This window comes from Trachurus japonicus, chromosome 9, assembly GCF_045865225.1.
Source record: "Trachurus japonicus isolate A0001 chromosome 9, Traja_1.0".
In the NCBI taxonomy this organism is placed as follows: Eukaryota; Metazoa; Chordata; class Actinopteri; order Carangiformes; family Carangidae; genus Trachurus; species Trachurus japonicus.
The window spans coordinates 37,182,312-37,206,230 of record NC_140915.1 but is presented as its reverse complement, the minus strand read 5'-3'; the positions used below and the strand labels follow the sequence as shown (position 1 = coordinate 37,206,230).

The following is a 23,919-nucleotide window of genomic DNA, read 5'->3' as shown; positions in this document are numbered from 1 at the left end:
ACAAAGTCAAAATCTTTTTTGCCAACAAACCTTGAGAATGCAGGGGATGATGGGTCCAACGTAGGGAGTGAACTTGTCTCCAAAGGTGAGGGGCAGGTAGATGAACATCATGATGTATCCGTCTCTGACATGGGAGGCGATGTCGATCTTGCTGGCTGTCTGCACCACATCTGGCATCAGCTTGTCCAGCTTCTCCACTCCCAGTCCAGCCATCACCTCAGCCAGACCTGACGGCCACAACACACCGGTCACTCAGCTGCTGGGCGATACGAGGCACAAAACGAAAAACACAGGAACACAGAGAAGAAAAGACCGACCTTGTGCAGCTCCGGAGCGATCCACGGAGCTCTGCTCAGATGCCAGCGTTTCCATGAGCCACGGCAGCAAGTCGTCAAAGCAGGACTCGCCCATCCCTTTCACCATGGCACCCAAGGCCTTGGCGGAGACAGTACGGACCTGGAGAGGAGGAGAAGTGCAGCTATAACTTCAGCTGTATACAGCAGGGCATGTTTCACTTAGTTGAAATGAACACTCCAGGGATAGTTATCACTAAGCTGAAAGGAAACCCTGAGTTCTGGCTGATTTAAAAGAATCAATTTGCAGAAGTGAAGAGAAGATAATCTAAATTTTGATTTTATTTTGATTTATTACCCTGGGGGCAAAGATTAGTCTGTCATTAATGTAAAGACAGACATGGCAACATCTGTTTTATCATTAAAATATTACACAGTGGTTTCATCCACGCTGTCCATCTAGATATCACTTCTCTCATCTTGTGATTGCTCACACAGATGAACATTCCTGCCTTAGTTTCACATCATAGCGATTATGATTGGAAATTATGTGGTGAATATTTGTGAGTGAGGATGATTGTAGTGTAGCTGAGAAGACATTTAACAACTAACTGTGTTTGAAAGTGAGTGAATGCAGGCTGCTGACGGTGTGAGATTAAAGTTCCTATTTTTACATTTACTACTTGTTGTAAAATCACATGACATGTTATGTGATTTTTCAAGTAAAATATAATGCCTAGCAATTTTTCAAATGTAAAATAGTTATATAAATCCTTCTACTCAGATTAAACCTTGGCATTTTGTCTGGTTTCATCCTGCAGCTGGCACTTTGTCCTCATCAGGTTACAGCTGAATAAATACAGTACAGTAGAAGAGCTGGCACCAAACGCACCTCTGGCACCGGGTCCAACAGAGACGTCTTCAATCCAGGAATGACACTTGGCAGGTAGGGAGAGAGATCCTGTGAATAATGAAACACATCCCACCGTAAACAAGATGCCAGTCTGTGTAACTAATGGTCTATAGCTCTGTGTAATATTTCTTCAGTGCTGTATACCTTCTGATCAGTGAGGGAGTACATGTTGCCAATGATCTGCGCGGCCATCTTGCGGGTGTCAGTGGAGCGGTCCTGGAAGGCTCTCTGGACGATGGGCATGATGAGGGCCAGAGAGGCAGCGTCGATGAAGTGCACAAACTTGGTGTCCAGCAGAGTCTGCAGGCAGGTCTGGGTCCTCCTGGACGGGTCAGTGAGGGCGTCCAGCAGGATGGGGGTGATGGCTGACGGAGCAACAATGAGGTCACTATTTAGAATACTGGAACATTAAACTTCAGGAGTAAACAGAAAATAAAATCTTATGTTTTGGCTGTAAACCTCCTGCTGCATTATGTGATTTAATGCACACAGATGAATTAATCTAAATCTGAAAGAACCGGTGCTGGTTTTACAGGTTTCGTGCATAAAGCTGGACATTTGTACTGTCTTCCATTACACTGTTTGACTGTTTTAGTTTGTGTAGCCCTGTGTTCTTTGTGGTTTAGACAGACAGGAAAGCAAACCTTTGTCAGGCTGAATATGCTTGACTAAATAAAGATCTCAAGTGATGAGGCCTGTTACAATCTATGAGGTTTATAATAAAAGTTTGTCTCATCTTAATGAAAAAATGAAAGAGATACATGAAGAAAAAAATAGACAGTTTTTGTGTTTTTAAAAAGCCCCTTCGGGCCCATGATTCAGAACAGTTTACGAGGCAAAGGTCACGTGCATAAGCAGCTCAGTCCCATGCTGCTGAGCCCCCTTACCCAGGATTTCAGGGTTTCTGATAACAGAGCCGATCTGTCGGAGTGCCTGCTGGCCGGCCTTCTGCACCTTCACATGGGAGTCAGTCAGCACTTCGGTCAGTTTGGGCACAATGCTGGGCAGACAGGAGGACAGCTGCTTGGGGGCGCAGAAAGCCATGGCACCCAGCAACTCCACTGAACCTGGACAGTGAATAGAAGGTACAAGATTATAAGACCAAGAAGTTACTGCCTAGAATACTACATAAAGCACTTTCTTACACACTACAACCCAGATGTTATTACTGACATTCAACAACTAATCTATTGCTAGGTATTGTTAGTTAGCAAACAGTTTGTGCAAACGTAACAGAGTCAATGTATAGTCATATTTATGGTGGGCCATAATTGGGCAAAAAATCGATACAGCATAGTATTGCAATGTTTTGCATGGCAATATTATATCAATATACAGACGCCAAGTATCGGTCCGAGTTTGTCTTATTAGAAAAAACAGATAATAACAAAGTTTTCCTTTGGCGACATCATTAGCAGTTGAAAAGATAATAAATTGCAATATATCGCAGCATATTGCAATATTTTTAAAGGTTGAATTGTGGAGAATGCTTATTAAAAGCTATATTTTTTCTTTAGAGGAGTGTAGAATACAAGTATTGCTTTTCCATAAAAGTCTGAATTAAATAATTGAAGAAATTTTGATGGGTTTGACAATGACTTCCTGTTTACCCCGTACCAGCCATTGGCCGGCATTGGGGGTCACTTCTCTGCTGTTTTGCTAAGCCTCCTCCTGGTCATGTGCATTTGTTTTCAATGAAGCCTTTTATAATCAATCGGTGGAGTGATGGATTATCATGTACATGTTACGAAGCATGTATCTGTGTAGTCTTATCTGTCATGAACAACAGATAACAGTTCACGGTGCGCGTTTGTGTTGCAGACTCGCGGTGCCACCGAGACGAGAGCTGTGACATCACAATTAGTCCGAAGCCGTTTAATGAAGGTAAAAATGAAACATAAGGTAAATATCCTGTGTAGTTCTTCTCCTCTGTGCTCCTCTGATCAGGACGGTGTCAGCAACAGTCTGGCAACCGACTTCTGGAATAATTTTTCTGTTGTTGTAATTCCTATCTTGATCAATAGATGGTGGTATTCTGCTCATTCTCCATATTCAACCTTTAATATCGCAATAATATCATATTGAGAAACTGGTATCATGACATATTGTATCGCAGGGCCTCTGGGGATTCCCACCCCGACCAATAATTTTATATTCCAGGCCTGTCTAGAAACTATAGAGAGGCTCCTCACCTGCTTTAGTTCTCCAGGACTCTTCCTCAAGGGCCACCAGCAGGGAGGGGAGAACGAGCTTCACTCCGTGGGCACTCAGGTTCCTCATCACAGCTTTAGCACAGTCGTCTGCAGCCTGGGGGAGAAGACGGGGGTACAAACGTTAGACAGGGATCACCACATCACATGAAGTGAGATATGAATGCAGAGGAGACGGTGGACCTAGGATCATTTCTGCCCTCTCACCTCTCTGACGTACTGGTTTCCATCCCCAAAGCAGAGCAGCAGGTGAGGCAGCACGTGGACCACGTACGGTTCAAACAGCTTCCCCAACATGTTACACAGCATCTCAAAGGCAAACAGTGCTCCTGCAGAACACACACAGTTGGTCAGTAACTTCTTATTAATTGGTCTAGAAATATTTAATAGCTGACATCCTGAGTGTCCGTATGGTGGCTGCTGGTAGTTGTGTGCTTGATATAAATGGAAAAAAAAACACTAAATATTTTGTTGGAGTACTGGATGCAAATTGCCCGCAACTGACCCAATCAGAATGGGACTTGAAGTGCAAAGTCAATATCTTCTGGAAAAAAATTATCGCAACAAATCAAGACAAGGTAGAAATGCATAACAAAAAATGGAAGTAGATCTAATTTTTGTTTGTTTTACATCCCTTTTTTATTTTTTTTATTTTTACTTTTTTACTTTTCTGTCCTGTTTGGCCCTCCTTGTTTTTTGTCATCAGGTTTTGTTTTGATTTTTGTTTTGTTCTGTCTGTTTTTGATTAATGTATACATTTTGTATGTCATTGGCTGTTTCCATTAAATTAAAAAAATATATATGATAAAAACTGTGTACACATAATCAGATGTAAATGAATCCAAAGCCAAACAGTGGTTTGGTTGGACAATCGTCACTGACCTTCCCTCCGTCTGAAGTTCTTCTTGTCCTGGATGGCGTCGGTCAGCGTGGTCATGATGTCTTGCTGTTTGAGTGCTAAGATCCCGAGACCTTTGACGAGGCCGGCCAGTCCGTACGCCGCTCCCTTCCTCTCTGCGTACTTGTCGCTCTCCAGCAGCAGCTGCAGCAGGTTCCTTACAATCCCTGCAGCATCCTCCTTGATGGCAGGAACTAAAGGAGGTAAACAACTGGCAACAGACTCCTGGACCTGATGGGGGGGTGACAAACCACATGAGAAAATGTGTTGAATTTTTAATTTCTATCCTGATGAAAAGAATTAAAGGGCTGTGTGAAATAATTCACTTCCAACGTACCTGCTGTGAAGGTGTAGAGAGGGCAGTGATGAGCTTGGCCACGATAGGTTTGACCTTGGGGTCATTTTTGTCCAGATGTTTGGCCAAGGAGCCCATGAGAATGACCACGCTCTGACGGACAGAGTCGTAGCTGGCATCCTGGGGGGCGTTCTTCAGAAACTCCTCAAACACCGGCAGCAGGGAGCTCACGTTGTCCTGTTGAGACAAGGCAGAGACATCAGGTACAGCGCAAGCCATGAAGGGTCATATCAAAGTTCATGTTTGTTTTTAACATGAAGCTGGGAGACAAAAAAAGTGAGCCGTACCTTTCCATGTGTGTTGAGCGCTGAGAGAGCAGCGTCCAGCATGCAGCGCCGCACCTCAGTGTGGCGGTCGTTGAGAGCATCGGGAACAAAGAAGAGGAACAGAGGGGTGACCTGAGCCTCATCCAGATACTGAGACAGCTTGTTCAGAGCCAGAGCGATGCCACACCTGACAGAGAGATGTGTTTGACAGAAGAGCTTAGGGCACAAGGAGGAACATCTACATTTATGATATAATTATCTCATATACATTTATAATATACTCTTTTAGAATAGGAATGGCATTTACAATGGCATCAGATATACCGTACCGTATAACTACTAATTATAATATTATAATTTTAATAAACCAGGACTGAGGCTATCTGAATGTACAGTATGACAAGCATGTCCCGGCCATTTCCTGATATCAAGATTGCTGTTTTTCAGTGTCCTATCTCTCATCAATAAGTCTAATTATCATATAATTGTGATTAATTATGCATTCATGAACTTAGGTCCCAGATTTACCTGGCCTCCCACTGGTCGGGTGGAGCTTCAGAGATGACTCTGCCCAGAGCGTCCAGCACAGGAGGTGGTCTCTGAAAATTGATAATTTAAAACCATCAACCTTGGTTTCAGAGTGATAAAAGTATAATAGTGATGGTGTGATTTAGCCACAGGTCTCACATAGAGTTTCTGGTGGTAGAGCTCAGTCAGCTTGCCGAGCACCGCAGGAGACTGGTCTCTGTACTCAGACACGGCGGTTGACAGAGCTTCAGCCGCGGCAGTGCGGACGGCTTCCTCGTGGTGGGTGACGTCCCCGATCAGCAGGGTGCACAGCTCTGGGACCAGCTCCAGACCCAGAGACTCCCAGAGTCTGAGGAGCAAAGACAAACCAAGAAATTAGTTCAACTGCTGGATTTAACAAAAGAAAGGAGTGAGGAATCCCATAATACTTACTTCTCAGCCAATGCTCGTCCCTCCTCCTCAACATCGAACCTGGCAACCCAAAGCCTGCGCAGCAAACTCAGCCCGCTGGCCTCTGTGCTGTCAGTGGGCAGTGCAAACTCCATCTCCAACAAACCCTGTGTATGAATTCATGAAGTGTTAATACTGGTACCCAGAGTGGGCCAAGTACAACATCATTTGTCAGAGGGGTTACCACCACTTATTATGTTTTAAAGTAGTTCATCCATTTATGGTCAAAAACAGGTTTTCATTCTTAAGTTATTAAAATGTCTTTATACCTTTGGTACACCTCAGACTCAACACTGAAGATACTTGCAAATTAGACATTCACTTAAAGGGATTGTTCAACATTTTGGCAAATTGGCCCGTTGCAATAATCCCTATAGTCATAGCAGTAGGTTCGTTACCTTTAATTGTCAGTGCAAGCTATTTTTAGAACGGCAGAGCAGAGCCGCGAGCTGCTCAGAGCTACGCTATGGAGGCTCATGGGATATTTGGGTTTCCCTCATCAAACTCATCAAATACACAATCCAACAACTCCAAAACGCTCTGGTGGACAAGTTGTGACCTGCACATTCACCACGCTATGAGATAATAACAGAACGTTACCAGACAGAGTTGTTTTAGAGGTAAATTCATGCAAAACCGCAGATAAGTGTTCCCGTCGGGGGCAGTTTTTCGGCAAGCAGTCTCTGCATTTGCCTCAAAAACAACTCTGTCTCGTAATGTTCTGTTATTATTATCTCATAGCGTGGTGAATGTGCAGGTCACAACTTGTCCACAAGGGCGTTTTGGAGTTGGGGGGGGTATCCGAGTAGTGAAATGGCACTCGGATGCTGCCCAAGCCGAGCGAGTACTCGAGTACTCAGATATCGGCTACAGCCCTAATTAATACCATTTGTAATCTTAAACAGGGCCTATTGGACCCTTAAAAAATTACACAGGGTGGGGCTAAGAGAGGATCCATTTTGCTGGAGATGTAAAATTGAAAAAAAACCTAGCACCTTCCCTTGTTGTAATGTCTTTAACAGGATAGGCCATTTTCAACAAAGAGGAATTATTGCCTTGTGGTATGTGTTTGACATCCAACCAAGTTTACATCCATGTTTGTGACGAATCATATGTCAAGTCAACTCAAGACTCTAAAGGAATTAAATAATGTGTTCAAGGTATTCAAGTTTATTTTGCCATAAATAAAAATCAAGTTGTGGCCAAAACCTGATTTGTGAGGTCACAGTGAGCCTGACCTTTGACCGCCATGATCTAAATCTGAGTACATGTGAACTGCCAAATTTTAGGAAATTCCCCCAAGGCCTGCCGGAAAATGGGATGGAGGACAGTTGGACGGACGAGCCCAAAATATAACAGCTCCACCGATAGCTGGCATAAAAATGAGCTGATCAAAGTCTCACCCTGAGGGCAGCGTCCCGGACAGAGAAGCAAGGTGACAGCAGGGCGTTGAGGAGGACGTCTATTTCTGGCTGCTCCGCCACAGTGCAGCCCATATCTCCTCCGGCACTGGCACACAGAGCTGTCAGGCACTGAGACGCCAACACCTGAAACACAGCGTGTGCAGAGTCTCACATTTCAGGGTCAAGCAGCAATTCTGTTGTCCACTGTAAGCTGTAACAGCAACTAAAACAGCAAATGAGACATGTGCAAGAACTAAAACAAAAGAAATAGACCAATACTTTATGATTAAGAGATATTACCATGGTGCAATCTACAGCAATGTGAAGTAAATGTATTTACAATGAGCTGTTTACAATGAGTCTCTTTAGTTTACCTGAAGTCTTGGGGTGGCTGTGGATATGATTCTGGTCAGGAGCAACAGCATGGTGACACGTGGAAGCAGCTCAGGGCCGTTCTGAGACAAGAAAACACACACAGTTAGTGCATCAATCCATTAAACTACAAAATAATGGTAGTAGTTTCACATGACGCTTCCTCAATTTGTCTCTAATATCTGTATTTGCTTGATAGCGCTGAACAAGGAACGCAAACACAAGAGAGAGATAGTTAAATGTCTGGTGAGTAAATAAATGAAAACCATTTGTCTTTTGTTACTGAGTCATTTCTGCTCATCTGAACTCCACATGAATAATGTACCACCCTCATGTGCAGATGCAGAGAACAAGAATAAAAAAGGAGACATTTGTCTTTTACCTCATCTATAACAATGTCATCACTCTCCGTGCTGGCCCGGAGCTGGGAGTGTTCGTTGACGACCTGCAAGGCTCTGGTCATCATGTTCTCCGTCTCCTCGGTGCTGTCTGAAGACTCCCTGAGCATGGCGTTGAGGAGGGGGAAGCAGAAGGAAAACGCTGGTGCAGATAGTGGAGCCACGTCTTAGGGGAAAAGACAGAAAAGACAAGACAGCAGTCAGTGGCCAGTTCATTGCATATTCTTTCTTATGCATAAAAAATGTTATCTTTCTCATAATATTGTCCCTGATTTAAATTTCCAATTCTTAAAAAAAGTGGAGTGACACACTGCCTCAGATCAGATTATTGACTTTTCCATTTCCTTAAAGGGATAGTTCAACATTTTGGCAAATTCGCCCATTGCCATAATCCCTATAGTCATAGCGGCAGGTTCAGTACTTTTAATTGTCAGTGCATGTTGTTTTGAGATCTCCGGGGCAGAGACGTGAGCTGCTCAGGTAATGGTAGATACAGTAGTCTCCTGACCCTCATCAAACTAAATACACAATCCAACAACTTGAAAACGCTCTAGTGGAGAAGTTGTGACCTGCACATTCACCACGCTATGAAATAATCATGTATAATTATGTAACATTACAACACACGAAGCAAATACTCGGAACTAGGCCTACTTTTGCTTGTGAAATCACTCCACCCAGCAGCCGTGTCTGGATTGGAATGTAGTTTCGGTTACGCATTTGCCTTGAAACAACTCTGTCTCATAACGTTACATGATTATTTCATAGTGTGGTGAATGTGCAGGTCACAACTTGTCCACGAGAGCGTTTTGGAGTTGTTGGATTGAGTATTTTATGAGATTGATGAGGGACAGGGGACTACTGTATCTACTGTTACCTGAGCAGCTCACGTCTCTGCCCCGCAGATCTCAAAACAACATGCACTGACAATTAAAGGTAATTAAACTGCCCCTATGACTATAGTGATTATAGCAATGGGCAAATTTGCCAAAATGTTGAACTATCCCTTTAAGGTAGGTGGTTTTTACAGTAGATAAAATGATTTGCTTTTCCTTTTCTACTATGTTCACTTGTATTTTGTGGGTTTTGATATTGTTACTTGTCTCATTCTACAAATGTTTTCATTATTTATAGATGTTGTTATTGTCTCAGGTGTTTGATGGTTTTCATAACCTCTTGCTGTACTGTAATGTAAAGACAAGTTGTTTCATGCTCTTATATTACCCCACTGAGGGCATCCACTGTTTGGACAGTTTTGTACATAAATGATCAACACATCATTGTGAGTAAGAAACTGACGCAGGATTCAGAGTGGGTGTCAAGTGTTTGTCTACTATGTTAAAACACTGTGGTTGCTCCGGAGGTTTAAGTCTGAAGTGTGTGTGACTGTGCTCACCACCGGCTTTGCTCTCTCTCTGTGGGACAGTGTGGTTGTGCAGCAGCCCTACAGTACGCTCCGCTGCTGTGTCCAGGTCCTCCAGCTCCCAGGCCTCGTCCAGATCACACTCTGGCTTCAGCATTCGCAAAGTCACATGACCCACGAGCACAGCTGGAGGGAAAAGAAACGGAGAGATTATTGACTTGAGACGCTGAGACAAAGGCTTCATCGACGTACTGTAAGACCAAGACAGGCCACCCACCTAGACTGTGAAGGGGTTTGGGCATAAGGCACACTCCGATGTCCAGGAAGACCTGCTGGATGCGTGGAGCAGCCAGAGGCGACTGCAGAAGGGGCAGGAGGCTTTGGAGGACAGACGGGAGCTCTCTGGTGATCTGAGCTGGTTTTTCTATCAGAGTGGCCTCCACCAGACCCACCACGCTCTGCAACTCTGCATCCAGCTGGTGACAGGAAGGTAAAGCCTCAGGTTAACAAGAAGTCAGGCCGGCATTACGGAAGTCATTTGTAACACAGACTTTATTGTTCCATACCCCTTGAAGTCTCTTGCGAATAGAAGTCTCTTTATCAAGCTGGATTTGCAGCATTTCTTTCTGCTTGCTGGTGAGCTGCACCTCCTCTTTGATGCCTTTTTTCTTCTTAAGCTCCTGGTGAGATCAAAAGAGAAATCAGCAGGTGTTCCGGGCTTTGACACCTGCAGAGAAAACTCTTGGTGACAAAGAGCACTTTACCTCCTGTAACTCCAGTTCAATGATCTGCTCCTTGTAGGAGTAAGCCTTGTTCTCTCTTTTCATGTTGACTTTCTTGGTGCTTTCCTTCTGGGCGCTGCAGCAGGTGTAGAGATGGAGGACAGGAGTGAATATATGACATGACAGAAGGAGTTTGTTGTTGAGGTGTGGTCAGAGACTCTGTGTTACCTCTGGATGATGCTGTTGTCGTACAGCTCCCCATCAGGTGTCAGCATGATGGCGTACTCCTCCCTCGTGACCTGAAGCAGAGCGGGCTGGGAAAGCCCCTCAGTAACGTGACTGATTACTCGTGGTAACAGCTTGTTGGGGGAGAGGCCAGACAAGGCACCCACAGCATTTTTCACCGCCTGGGCAGAAAAACACAATCATTTATAAATAATCCTGCTATCATGTCAATTATATCAGCTACTGTAGCATCATATTTTTTACATCCTTTGAGCAGAATGTAAAAAGCTGTTTTCACCATTAATCCTTCAATCCACTTGTTGTGTTTACTGAAATAATATTGGAAATTTCCCGATATCCAATATGCCGATGTTGTCCAGCACCTTAATTTCTTTCATTCTTTTTTTTCTTCTTCTTATCTGTCTCTCTCATGTCTGTCCCTTCTTTGTGTGTATATGTATCTTGTTTGCTGCCTTCTTGGCCAGGCCTTGCTTGGAAAAGAGATTTCTTTTATCTCAAGCAATCGGCCTGGTAAAATAAAGGTTAAAAAAAAAAACTGATTTCCTTTAATAACCGATAACGATATGCAGCCCCCCAATTATTAACATATTTCCTACTGTATGCCTACTTTTACTGTGATGCCCCACTGGACGCATTCGCCTACTACCGTACATACTCCGATTTTTCCCTGTTAAAAGGGTTTTCCATGGAGTTTTTCCTCAGTCGATGTGAGGGTCTAAGGACAGAGGACGTTGTTACGATGCCATGTAAAGTCCTTTGAGACAAACTGTTTGTAAAAACGGGCTATACAAATAAAATTGCCTTGCCTTGCCTTGCCTTGCCTTACATACGTCGTACACAGTGCACACTGATTGACTTGAATGGGGGTGCATTGCTACAGCGCGATGGCGACGATTGGAGCAGAGACGGACTATGAGGAAACCGGGGAGTGACGCACCTGGCTCATTGAAACAGCCTATAATATCACTTGATGCTACAAGTGACAGGCCAATCATCTAGTTCGGTTGCGGCACCGTCGTCATGTGTGTTTGTTTACAACAGAACAGCTGTAGTGAGAAGATGTGGGCTGTTATTGTGCGTCTAAAGCAACGACGGTCCGCCGCTACTTAATTCACTATGAAATCCAGGCATTAAGTCATCAGGTTACGATAACGATATGGACAGATCATTTTTATGCCAATATTGGGCTGATACTATCGGTCGGCCTTTATTATCGGACATCCCTAAATTTTAGTGTTCTAATGTTATAACTCTTATTTATGTATGTGTTTAAGGAGATGAGTGTCAGACCTGGCTATTTGCCTTGACCTCCAGGAGATGTGGCAGAACTGCCTCCAGATTCTTCTCGAGGAACTCTTCTGCCTTTATGTTCATGGAGGAGAGAAGAACAGGCCAGAGGCCACGGCGAGCTTCCACTAGAAGAGATACACATGGAGTGGATGAGATGTCAAGAGTGGTTCAGAGAACAAATCTACTATCTACTATCTACTATCCCAGCATAATTAAATTCCAAAGACCAGTCATCAAGATGAATGGTGTTAATATAATATGATGTGGTAAACAGGCAGGCAGCAGAGCAGCTCATTCCCTCACCTATGGATGGATGATGAGTAACTATGAGGATCTCCATGGCCAAATTCTCCGCCTCAGCAGGGTCGCTCCACTGGCTGGCTGATGAGCAGACGACACACAGAGCGTCCAGCAGGACGCGAGGGGGAACGTAGCTGCGACCCAGCTCGGTCAGCTCTCCTGACTCCGACACCAGGACGTCCTGGGGTAAAACCTGGAGGTTTACAACACACAGTCAGTCACGGTCAGGCAAAGAGAGAACTCATTCTTCCTTTTTTAAAACTACAATGAGCGTATATATTCACTAAACAGATTCAACTAAACTTGCAGGCTGGATAAGTAATCTCTTTGTGTAGATAAAATTTGATATGTTCCTTTGTTAAATGTACTGTTACATATATATTTTTGAATAATCATTCTGTACTTTGTGTTTGTTGATGACCACACAGAGCTCTTTCAGAAGGCCATGGGCAAGACTGGATCCACCCAGTGAGGAGAGCAGCTTCTTGATTGTCTGCTGTGCCCTCTTCCTCACACGCCAGCTCCGAGACAGCAAAACCGCAACCGTGGCATGATGGTACATCCTGCAGGACACACAGACATGAAAAAAAAAATCAAACAACAACAGACGCACTTAAGGTTTATGTTTAATTAGACGATAAATTTATATGCTGAATTTTTCAAGCAACAAAATATAAATTAGATCTCTCTTTGGACAGAACATGTCAAGAGTAAAAATATATATTAAACAAAACTCACATTAGCTCTATAACATGAACATGTCACAGACATATTCAATACTGCAATATGTTAAGTTCATAAAGTGAAAAAGACACTATGCATCCACATGACAGTCAGAACATACTTGATTAAGCAGGTTATAAGTATATAGTATATATAGTAAGTATATAATATGTTAATTAGGTTATAAGTAAGTATATGTTAATTAGGTTATAAGTAAGTATATAATATGTTAATTAAGCTCATCAGAATCAGAATAGGTGACAGCAGAAAGACTCAAAGTTGAATTTACAATGGTGATGCTACTGCCTTTTATTGACACAAACATGTCTATTAATAAATGTCAGTGTCAACATTTTGTTAACTATACATTTTACAAAATAGTAATAGTATAGTTAGGATGACAAACTCACTGTGATTTGCTGGTGTTGAGCCTGTGGGCGTGGTCCAGGAACAGCCTTTCACACAGCAGCAGCTCTGTGAGCAGAGCTAGAGAAAGTGCAGATAGAAATAAACCATGTGATTTCTTAACATTAAAAAAAAGGTAATCATGAGCTTCTGCTGTGAAGAGAGTCAGAAACAGCTTCCTTACTTTCCTCGCTGGCCTGGGAGAGGAACTTCTCTGTGGTGAACAGTGGCTTCTTCTCATCCAAAATCACGTTCCAGAAAGTGGTGAACTTCGCTTCTGTTTGGACACAACAAAAAAGACAAAAATGTGAGCTACAAGCTCCCCAACAGTCTGGATAAATGAGAAAAATGAATCGTTGAAGACAGAACCTCACCTGTCTGCGTGTCCAGCAGAGCCAGCCGACTCAAAAGAACTGATGCTGCCACACCCTCTGCAAGCAGGGCATGCTGGGAGTTTTGTGCCACCGCCTTCTCCACCGTTTGGAGGAGCAAAGGCACGAGGTCTGAGGCCTGGGCCAGAGTGTCACCTGGACACCAGAGAACAGAAAGATGATATATTTGCCGGTCTGTTTCCTGTTTTCTCTTTTTGCACTATTCACACATCTCTAGTTTTTTTCTCATTTCAGTTGTTATTTATTTATTATTATTAGCCATTTTTGTGTACAAACTACACACCTTGCTACTTAACACACCCACAGACCCCCCCATCTGTGCAATACTTTCTTATGCCTTACAACTACCAACCAATTTTATTCTATTCTTGTAAATAACTGTATAACTTTTTGGTACATAACTATATGTTTGTCTTTCATCATTTTTTCTATCTTTATATTTGTTGCTCTTCTACTTTTTTACCTTGTATGTTACAAATGCTACTGTAACAACCAAATTCCCCATGTGTGGGATTAATAAACAGTCTTATGTCTTAATGTGTTACTGACCTTTAAAGGCTCCCACCATGGCCTGAAGGTAGGCGTGTCGAACCAATGAGGTGGAGGTCTTAAGGGTGAAAGCTTTCTTCAACCAATCCGAGAGCGCTTTGGGAACCTCTACTGTGAGGCGGCTGCTCCACTGGGAGAGCACAGACACCGCGTGCACCAGCGTCCCCTCGTGAACTAAGTAAAAGAAAGAAAAGTTAGAACTTCACTCTGTGATCTTTGCTAAGACTTCCCAAGCCCAATGAGTCTTTCACTGTGAATGGGATGCTGGCAGCGAGTCAAGTGATACCTTCTTGCTGTAAATAAGGGATGAACATCACAGTCACTGCAGAGCTGAGAGTTTGGCTGGAGGTTCCCGACACGGCATGATGGCTGCAGCTGGAAATGCCCGACAACACACTCATCTTTTGGGCAACAACTGTCAGCTTTCCCTCAGACCCTGAACAGAAGAATTACACTTTGAGTGATTTAAAGCAAAATGAGATTAAGACAGTATTTCATTCAAAGAGGCATCGACTCATTCACCTCCGAGGATCTTGAAGAGGTGTGTGACAATGTCCTGCACGGCGGTGGGGTCACTGCACTGCTGCGCCAGGTTCTGCATGGCCTGGACTGCCTCCTCCATTAGCTGGGCGTTGTTGGCTTTCAGCTGACCTGAAACACAGACCATAGCATAATTACCTACTATCAACGCTCTAATGGATAGTCTTGCTATTAGTGTTGCAATTTTTAAAAACCTGTTCAAAGGAAGAAAAACGAATTAGATTAGCCCAGCATCCATTAACGACTCACTTGCAATGGCCTTCCCGATGTCCATGGCATACTGGCTGAGGTCGAGGGTCACAGAGGACAGCATGTAGGACACAGCTGGAGAGAGACGGGGCCAACATTTTAATCCACTATATGAGAACTGTCAACATTTAACAGAAAAGTGTTAAACACAGTCATCAGAAACCAGAGGAGGCTCACTCTGCATGGCGTTCTCTGGACTGCGGAGCATGGTCTTCTGGAGGGTCGGCAGCAGCAGCTCCTTGAACTCAGAGTGGGACACGTGACGCAGTAAGGAGCCACTTTTGTCCAAAATGTGCTGTTGTGGTTTGGTCTTGCTCATGAGGACTGATTTTATGTACAGGTCCAGCAGGGCGCTCTGAAAAACACAGGTTCAAATGTTGCAGCTATTCATGGAGCAAACTACTTCAAATATAAAGTAACAGATCAAGAAGTGATTAATCCAATTCAATTTATTTATATAGCACATTTAAAAAAAACAACAACAACAAGGTTACCAAAGTGCTGCACAACAGATACAAAACAGTAAAATAAAGACAGTTAGAGTTAAAATACAGTAAATTAAAAGCATATAAAAGCACTAAGAAAAACATAAGATCTGATAAAACACTAAGAAATATAAAAATACAATAAAAGACAAACAGAGAGCATGCAACTCTCATGCTGTATTAAAACCAAGTATCCAGGTTTAGGGATTAAAAACTCACCTTATGCTTCTCTATGGTAGCTTTGTCTTTCTGAGCAGTACAGAAGTCTAAACACACCCCCAGCATGGCCAAGGTTGTAGGGCTCTGATCCAGACTCAACAGTGTGCTGATGTACTGGTCGACCAGTCCTGGGTGCTGTGGAAGACAACAAACATGACTGTGGTTATGAGCAGGTCAAGTTGAGATATATCTAAAAACATTACATTTGCAGTGGTGGCTTGTTGCATGGTTGGTTTTCAGCCATGAGACGCCAGGTGGAAGGCAGAGAGCCTCCGTTCTCACTCCTAACAAGGCACAAGTCATGTAGTTAACTATGACAATTACTCCAGAGCTTTTTAATTAAAGTAAAAATGTAGCATAGCCACAGGAATAATCCTGTTTAGTTCCTCTTTAAGTTACTCTTCAGTTGTCACACTGTGCAAGAAGCTGATGAGACTATTTGAATACAAGTCAGAGAGACACTTGTACAGGCGTCTCTTCAGAATGGCCTTAAATTACACAGGGACCAACATTTTTGATAAAAGGCCATAATTATTTGATCCTTGCTGGGTTCATTCACTTCTTCATTTAGTGATTCAAATAGAGTGAGTGACTTATGAAATGGCAACTCAGTCTGATAATGAGACTGGATCCTTCCCTCTGACAGGTAGGTCACTCACTACCTGTGTGTGTGTACACTCACTTGCTCCCAGAGGTGATTGAGATTCTTCACAATTGATTTGTGAGCAATGGTCTTGGCTCCACCCACCACTTCAGCCACAAGAAGACTCTGAACCTCCACCTGAAAGAGAGACACCGACAGCAAAGATAAACACACCAACCCAGGTCAGATGTGAGCAGATTCTGGCAGTGAGCGATATGACTGCATATAATCACCATTTTTTAAATATATCAATAATATATATATACATGTTCATTTCTGTTTTAAAAAAAATCAGAAACTTCCACTGACCATTTTCTTCCAGACAGGTCCCTCTCTTTTCTCTGGGGCAGAAAACACAGTGGGGACTAAAAGGAAGGTCCAAGACAAGCCGATGAAGGCAGCAGAGCCGGTGCTTTTGCTGAAAATAGTACAAAGAAATCACAAGAGAGGGAAGGAAAAATCTGGTTAACATGAGTTAAAAGAGTGGTTCCTGACAGACTCACTTGTATAAAAAAATATTTTAAATAATAAGATGTGGGTTTTAAATTTCCAACTGAACCCAACTATGAACACCTGTTATATTTTTTGTGGTTTTAGTTAATCCAGTTACTTATACTATAAGATTATATTGGTCAAACTACTTATGGAGTATTAAACACAGAGAGGAAAATTGGAGATGTCTAATGGTGACTGTGTTACGACGACGCCTTAGCTGGAAATCTGTGAAAGTAGGAACTGATTAAGAAATCAAATCTGCAGTGGTTCAGAAAAATACCTGGGCTCTCCATTTTTGCTGATGATGCCACTGTTGGGAAGGCAGTGAAGGAGGCTGGTCACCAGGACGGTGGGCTGACTTTCAGCCAGCTGGGCGATGACAGAGAGCAGCTCTCTGCGCGATGCAGCATCCCTGAGGAGGAACACACACATCCATTACAGTCAGAGGTTTTTTGTCCACTCCATTTATATCAATGAGGCTAAAAAGCATAAAGCAAATCCTTAATGCAACACCAGCACTGCAAACCAGAGTTACTGTAGTTAAAGGGATAGTTCAACATTTTGGCAAATTGGCCCATTGCCATAATCCCTATAATTTTAGGAGTAGGTTTGTTACCTTTAATAGACCAAATCGCCTTGTTGTTTACAACTACTTCCGGGTAGAAAACCAACACGTAATTTGAATGAGATCAATAGTAACGAACGAGAGTTTAGCTATATATCATATTTTTCACGCCCTATCACCGTTTAGACAAATCTGAAATGATTGAAGAAACATTACTATTTCTGTGTTGCTATGTGTTGTATTTATTCAGTTTGGGGGAATCACGGTGTCTAGAAAGCATCAGTGGCTGCAGCTGACAGGGACAGCTAACGGTAGCTAAGCTAACACCAGGACGTCAGCTGTTAAATCCCTCCCGTTGTCGGACACGACATGAAACTACTCCAGTTAGCTCAGTCATGTTGTAACTCAGATATCCGCTGGAGAAAATATTTTTTCATGGACCGTTTGAGTCACTGAGTTATTAAAGTTAAACAGGTAGCTAACCGTTAGCCAGGCTAATCTCTGATAACCATGACTAGTTACAAAAATGTGCACATGTAAATAGTAATGTTTGTCCAATCATTGGTTTTATAGACTTTACAAACATCAGATTAGTCTAAACGGCGATATAGTAACATGAAAAATTAGAAATATATATAGCGAAACTCTCGTCCGTCACTATTGTTCGAATGCTGGTTTTCTACCCGGAAGTAGTTGTAAACAACAAGGCGATTCGTCCTATTGTCGGTGCAAGCTATTGTTAGAACGGCGGAGCAGAGCCGTGAACTGCTCAGTTAAGCTACGGAGGCTAAAGGGATTTCTTGGTTTCCCTCATCAAACTATACAACTCAACAACTCCAAAACGCTCTCGGGGACAAGTTGTGACCTGCACATTCACCACGCTATGAGATGATAACAGAACGTTATAAGACAGAGTTGTTTTCGAGGCAAATGCAGAGACTGCTTGCCAAAAAACTGCCCCCGATGGGAATGCACATCAGCGGTTTTGCATGAATTTACCTCGAAAACAACTACTGAACAACCGAAAACAACTAAAAACTTTGCTGTTGAGTGTAGTTTTCTTGTGGGGGAATGGGACAAACCTACCGATATCTGTGTGGTGTGAGACAGAAGAGCTTGCATAGTCCTTTGATGGCAGGCTCTGGCAACTCTAAGAAAACAAAAAAAGAAAAAAAGAAATGTGTTTAGAATGACCATTAGTTGTGATAAGAGCACCTTTAATCAACATCATCATTGTGTAGAGAATTTATTCAGACAAGATTGCTCACCTTTGCCCTTTATGCATTGTTTCAGCTCTCCGAAGATCTCCTTGCGCTCCTTCACACTGGCTGTGGTCACTTTGACAGCAAATTTCCTCAGCGTGTCTGAAACCTGAAGGAGTTAGGAACAGTTAGTGTGAGAACTGCTCTGAGGATTTAAATGACGTGAAGGCGGCAGTGACATCTTCAGTCCAGGATCAAAAGTTTGAGTCTGAGCGAGTGAATATTTGGCTCTTAGATGATCTTTTAAGATTAACACTGTCACTCTAAACAGACACCATTTAAAAACTGGTAAATCATCTAATCCTGATCTATTGATACTTGGGACCTTGATATAAAAATGTGGGCCTTAATTTATCAACCTTGTAAAAATAAGACTACAGCATGTTCTACAGCTTAGTTTGCTACTTTGCTTACTGATTTCATAAAAACTCAGAGAAGGTTGTGTGAGAAATATATCGCACAACTATGATATTTTTTGATCATATTTGTGTGAGGGTTAATTATCTTCAAATCTAATTAATGACTGACATGGGGAAAAAAACCCAATCTATTATTACTCACAAAAAAGTTATTCGACTTTCAGGTGAAATTAATGGAAAATGGAAAAAGTTCATGCTACAGTGATATTAGCCTATATCATGACAGTGGGGCATTTAAGTAGAAGCATGAAGTGGTCATTTCTTCATCTCAAACAATGTATTGAAAAAAAAGCTAACAACATTTGAGGGTATACCACTACAAAACATGTCAATGTGCCAATAAGGACGTCCACTCCGACACATATGTCTTCCTGTGACTCTTCCGGTCTCTCCGAGTCTCTGTTCAACCTGCTGATGATGCTCTGTGACACTGAGCTCAGAGGACACTTCACTCTGACAACATCTCATCTGAATCCTCGACATGTCCAGGTACTGTTGATGGATTATTAAGTGGTAAATTCCCGGACAGGAAAACAAAATCTGTGCTGCAAGACATTCAGTTTTTGGTAAATAAGGTAAATCATGTTACAGAACGTTTAGTACCACACTGACAAGTACCATCTTGCTGTTTGACTGCTCTCCAATACTGATACAACTATCATCAGATAATACATCAGCACAAGCTCTCTGACATCTGATAATTTGCAGAAAGGAGTTTAAGTAGAAGATTTTAGCCTCTATTTTAACAAGTTGCAAATTTTAGATTTTGAACTTTGAAATCTAAACCCACGCAAGGACTAAAATTCCTGTCAGTGTCAAATATTAATGTGTTGGTGTAAGACTTTGTCTGAAATTGTTGTGGGTGGGGCAGACGGAACTAATAAGGGATAGAAATAAATAAATAAAAGAGAAAAAGAGAAATGCTTGTCTCTGAGAGCTCTTAGCGCATCTAACTGCCTAACTTACGTAATAACACTTAGGTATTGAAAAAACACAAGTACATATCAGTACACATGAAAGGCCCTCTCGTATCAACTGGTGGTCGTCAAAGTAGTTCACAGCACAGACAGCACAGACAGTAGCTGCAGCCGGAGTGTCTGTCGGCGTCTACCGGGCTGTGTAGCTGCTGCCTGTTAACGGCTCACCGGTTGGACCGGGGAGGGCGTCGCTTAGTTACCTCATCACCTAACGTTAGATGTCTGTCTTTGTTAACATGGCTAATTTAGACCCAGAGCCAGAGGAGATACTGACAGTGAGTTGAGGCCCCTGAAAGCGGCTCGGTCCTCAGCCTGAGCCTCTGCCTGCCTGCCTGCGCTCACACACACCGAGCTGCTGCTGCTGCTGCTGCTGCTGCTGCTGCAACGACACCAGCTCGGTCTCATCCAGCCACACTGAGGCGACGTAGCACCGAGCTAACAGCCTGCTAGCTAGCTGCCGCTAAAGTTTGCCCGAGTTTTCGCTGAACACCGAAACACACCGGGCTGTTTTTAAAGCGACACCCATGATACATCGAATTTGGTTTCCCAAATGCTTGATTATCATTCAGTAAGCGAATAGTGTACTATTAAAAAAAAGCCACACAAACCTGCGTGTCCGCTGCCATCTTGCCGGTTGGTGCAGGAAGGACTTGTTGACGTCACTTCCAGGTCAAAACAGCTACGTAATCTCTTTTTTGTTTGTTTTGTTTTATTGTGTTTTTTTCTTACTCAAACAACAGCTGCATTGTCGTCACAAACTACAACATCAGCCACATGTGTGTATATAAGCAGTTATTAAAATATGTATGATCAAATGTACCTCGATAAAGAAAAAATACAGATCATCTCTTGTGGTTTTTAAATAAAATGAAAGACTAAAACATGAACAAACAGCTGTCGAAGTCAGTGTCACAATTAATTTATTCACAAAAAAATAATCAATTACTGAAATGTAGCCTATTATTTATTGATTTCTTAGTTGAGATCTGAAGTCGAGCAAATGTGCAGGGTTCACTCAATATTTCCAAAGCCGATATGGAGGTTAAAGCACAAGACAATCAGTTTTAGGCCGCTGGTCTATAAGATGCATAAAGCTGCTGCAGTGGCTCGTGTCTGTATCATATCCTTTCAATGCAAATAGCTTAAGTGCAGTGGCGTGCACAGACTTTTTGAGGGCCAGGGGCGAAAAGAAAAAAAAAGGGCACATGTAGCGCGTCCTCGCCACTGAAGAGCTAGGGCACTTGAGCATGCGTTTTGGTTCCTAGAGGGCGCTTTAGCACACGTTTTGGCTGCCATGAGGGCACTTTAATGCGCATTTTGGCTCCCAGGCAGAGATGGCAAAAGTACCCAGATTCTTTACTTGAGTAGAAGTAAAAGTACCTGTGTAAAAAACGACTTAAGTAAAAGTGAAAGTACTGATCCAAATATCTACTCAAGTAAAAGTAAAAAGTACAGGCTCTGAAATTTACTCAAAAGTATTATTAAAAGTAAAAAGTATTTCCATTGCACGATTCACTGCAAAGCAAATAACCACACGATAATTTATCTTGAATCCATTTCATCAATGTTATTGTTTAAACAAACATTGTTCACATAGCCTAAGTTTACCTGCCGGACACAAAATGTATCCTAATGTACTTCACTATGGTCAATCGTAGGCATTTGTATTGTACACTTCAGGTTTACACATCACACTTATGAACATTAAATTTTGGACCAGGATTGGCTTCTAAACTGTGGTGTCACAAATCATGCTCGTAGTCCCAATGTAATAATCTTGTGGATTGAGACACTTTAGGGGTTATTATTTATGGCCCTTTTCCACTAGCGCAACTCGGCTCAACACGTCTCTATTAGTTTTGTTTGTTTTTTTGTTGTTGTTGTTTTTTTGCTTTTCCACTAGAACTCAGCTCAAGTCGAACTGTAATTTTATTTTGCCGTAAATTTATTTTGCCGTGGAAACCTGATATATTAAAAAAAGTAACGAGCATTTTGGGGAAATGTAAGGAGTAGAAAGTACCGATATTTGCGTTAAAAATTTACTGAGTAAAAGTAAAAAGTTGTCAGAAAAATAAATACTTCTAAAAGTACAAAGTACCTGACAATTCAATTCTATACAGTAACAAAGTATTTGTACTTCGTTACTTGCCATCACTGCTCCCAGGGGGCACTATAGGGGTGTTTCAGTGTATGGTGAACAAATCTTTTGGATGAATTTCTTCTAGTGATTCAGGATAGCCTACTGAATACACTGCTTTGTGCATCACCAGTGGAGGATGGATTGTAGCAATTAATTAATCAACATGTAGATAGATAATCAGTTTTAGGCCGCTGGTCTATAAGACGCATAAAGCTGCTGCAGTGGCTCGTGTCTGTTTCATATCCTTTCAATGCAAATAGCTTATGTTCAGTGCAGTGGCGTGCACAGACTTTTTGAGGGGCAGGGGCGAAAAGGAAAAAAAAGGGCACATATAGCGCGTCCTCGCCACTGAAGAGCTAGGGCACTTTAGCATGCGTTTTGGCTGCCATGAGGGCACTTTAACGCATGTTTTGGCTTCCAAGATGGCACTTTAACATGCGTTATGGCTCCTAGAGAGCACTTTAGCACACGTTTTGGCTCTTAGAGAGCATTTTAGCACACGTTTTGGCTCCTAGAGAGCACTTTAGCACACGTTTTGGCTGCCATGAGGGCACTGTAGCGCATTTTGGCTTCCAAGAGGGCACTGTAACGCGCGTTTTGGCTCCCAGGGGGCACTATAGGGGGGTTCAGTGTTTCAGTGTATGGTGAACAAATCTTTTGGATGAATTTCTTTGAGTGATTCAGGATAGCCTACTGAATAAACTGCTTCACTGCATCACCAGTGGAGGATGTACCTATTGTAGTAATTAATTAATTAACATGTGCATCTACTGCACCATATCATATAATTGTAGCAATACAGTAATATGCCAGTGAATGTCCTAGCATGTCTGACTCAGCTCCAGTCAATCAGATACACTGACCACACATGAAAACAGTCAAACAGCATCTGTCTCCCTCTAGAGCTCAACCGTGGATCGACATGCTAAACTAGAACAGTTGAAATGAGACAGCTCTATTGATTCACATTTGTCATAAAAGTCCAAATAGTTAATTTTATCTTTATTTATGACAGGCTACAAGATGCCTCAAGTCTCTACAAGCAAATGCATCTATACCATATTTCCACAACTGTCCTGAGATTCAGCAACTTGCATCAATTTCATACTAAAAGGTTTTAAGGCTCTCAGGTAGCTAGACGAGTAAATGCATTCAGTTTATTTGTTTTTGGGTACGGTGTGAAGGTGACACATTACCAACCCAGAGTGCTTCCACTCCTGCATTTACAAAAACTGCTTTATGAAATGTTCGCAACTGCTGTACTATTTTCTAAACTGGTTTGAATCACCTGAAGGAATTCAAATGATTAGATCTGCCAACAGACTGACAGATCTGGTTAAGGAAACAGTGGCTATTAGAGCACCTGCACCGCATTTACCAGTGCATGTATTTAAGTTAATTAAGTCTTTTAGTAAATAATGTGTCTGTGGTTAAATAACAAGGTAATCTGGCTAAATGGCTGAATATATGTAAGCTATTCAAACACAATACAACACATTGCTGATAGACAGAACTTTTTTACAGTTTTTTTGCTTATTCATCTGAAGTTAACATATTGACCACCAGGGGTCGCTCTGGTACTCTTTGCTAAAACTACAGAGGGAAAGGCAGTCAGAATTGTAATTTACTAGGTATCAGCAAAAAATATTCTTTTAATGATTTCTTCTCTGGATGGTTTGAGAATTTGTTTGGATTAACACAAAGTTTGTGCACGGTGTGTTAGATTTCATCTTAGACTGGTCATCAAAGCAGTTAAATACATCAACCTGTTTTCTATTGACCATGTTTGAATCTACAGATCAGAGCCTATACAAAAAAAACAGCAACAAATCTCAGATAAGTCAGGCAC

At 42.3% G+C, this 23,919-nt stretch overlaps 1 protein-coding gene across 1 annotated transcript in view; it reads right to left on the bottom strand.

The window, feature by feature from the left end:
* Positions 1–20,641, bottom strand: part of gcn1 (GCN1 activator of EIF2AK4) — a 32,238-nt gene extending 11,597 nt beyond the window's left edge. Inside the window, exons 1-39 of the mRNA XM_085787675.1 lie at positions 20,539–20,641; positions 18,541–18,643; positions 18,359–18,422; positions 16,988–17,119; positions 16,522–16,630; positions 16,252–16,350; positions 15,570–15,704; positions 15,043–15,220; positions 14,866–14,940; positions 14,599–14,727; positions 14,363–14,512; positions 14,077–14,250; positions 13,510–13,662; positions 13,320–13,412; positions 13,141–13,216; positions 12,411–12,570; positions 12,011–12,200; positions 11,708–11,832; positions 10,400–10,578; positions 10,214–10,307; positions 10,016–10,129; positions 9,727–9,925; positions 9,483–9,635; positions 8,071–8,252; positions 7,691–7,771; positions 7,317–7,460; positions 5,896–6,020; positions 5,623–5,812; positions 5,464–5,534; positions 4,957–5,122; positions 4,652–4,846; positions 4,299–4,545; positions 3,624–3,745; positions 3,399–3,513; positions 2,094–2,273; positions 1,351–1,571; positions 1,186–1,254; positions 318–456; positions 31–227 (exon numbers count right to left, since the gene is read on the bottom strand). Of these exons, the coding sequence (XP_085643801.1) occupies positions 31–227; positions 318–456; positions 1,186–1,254; positions 1,351–1,571; positions 2,094–2,273; positions 3,399–3,513; positions 3,624–3,745; positions 4,299–4,545; positions 4,652–4,846; positions 4,957–5,122; positions 5,464–5,534; positions 5,623–5,812; positions 5,896–6,020; positions 7,317–7,460; positions 7,691–7,771; positions 8,071–8,252; positions 9,483–9,635; positions 9,727–9,925; positions 10,016–10,129; positions 10,214–10,307; positions 10,400–10,578; positions 11,708–11,832; positions 12,011–12,200; positions 12,411–12,570; positions 13,141–13,216; positions 13,320–13,412; positions 13,510–13,662; positions 14,077–14,250; positions 14,363–14,512; positions 14,599–14,727; positions 14,866–14,940; positions 15,043–15,220; positions 15,570–15,704; positions 16,252–16,350; positions 16,522–16,630; positions 16,988–17,119; positions 18,359–18,422; positions 18,541–18,643; positions 20,539–20,556 (5,346 nt within the window). The 5' untranslated portion in view covers positions 20,557–20,641. The remainder of the gene's footprint in view (positions 1–30; positions 228–317; positions 457–1,185; positions 1,255–1,350; positions 1,572–2,093; positions 2,274–3,398; positions 3,514–3,623; positions 3,746–4,298; positions 4,546–4,651; positions 4,847–4,956; positions 5,123–5,463; positions 5,535–5,622; positions 5,813–5,895; positions 6,021–7,316; positions 7,461–7,690; positions 7,772–8,070; positions 8,253–9,482; positions 9,636–9,726; positions 9,926–10,015; positions 10,130–10,213; positions 10,308–10,399; positions 10,579–11,707; positions 11,833–12,010; positions 12,201–12,410; positions 12,571–13,140; positions 13,217–13,319; positions 13,413–13,509; positions 13,663–14,076; positions 14,251–14,362; positions 14,513–14,598; positions 14,728–14,865; positions 14,941–15,042; positions 15,221–15,569; positions 15,705–16,251; positions 16,351–16,521; positions 16,631–16,987; positions 17,120–18,358; positions 18,423–18,540; positions 18,644–20,538) is intronic.
* Positions 20,642–23,919: the final 3,278 nt, after the last annotated feature.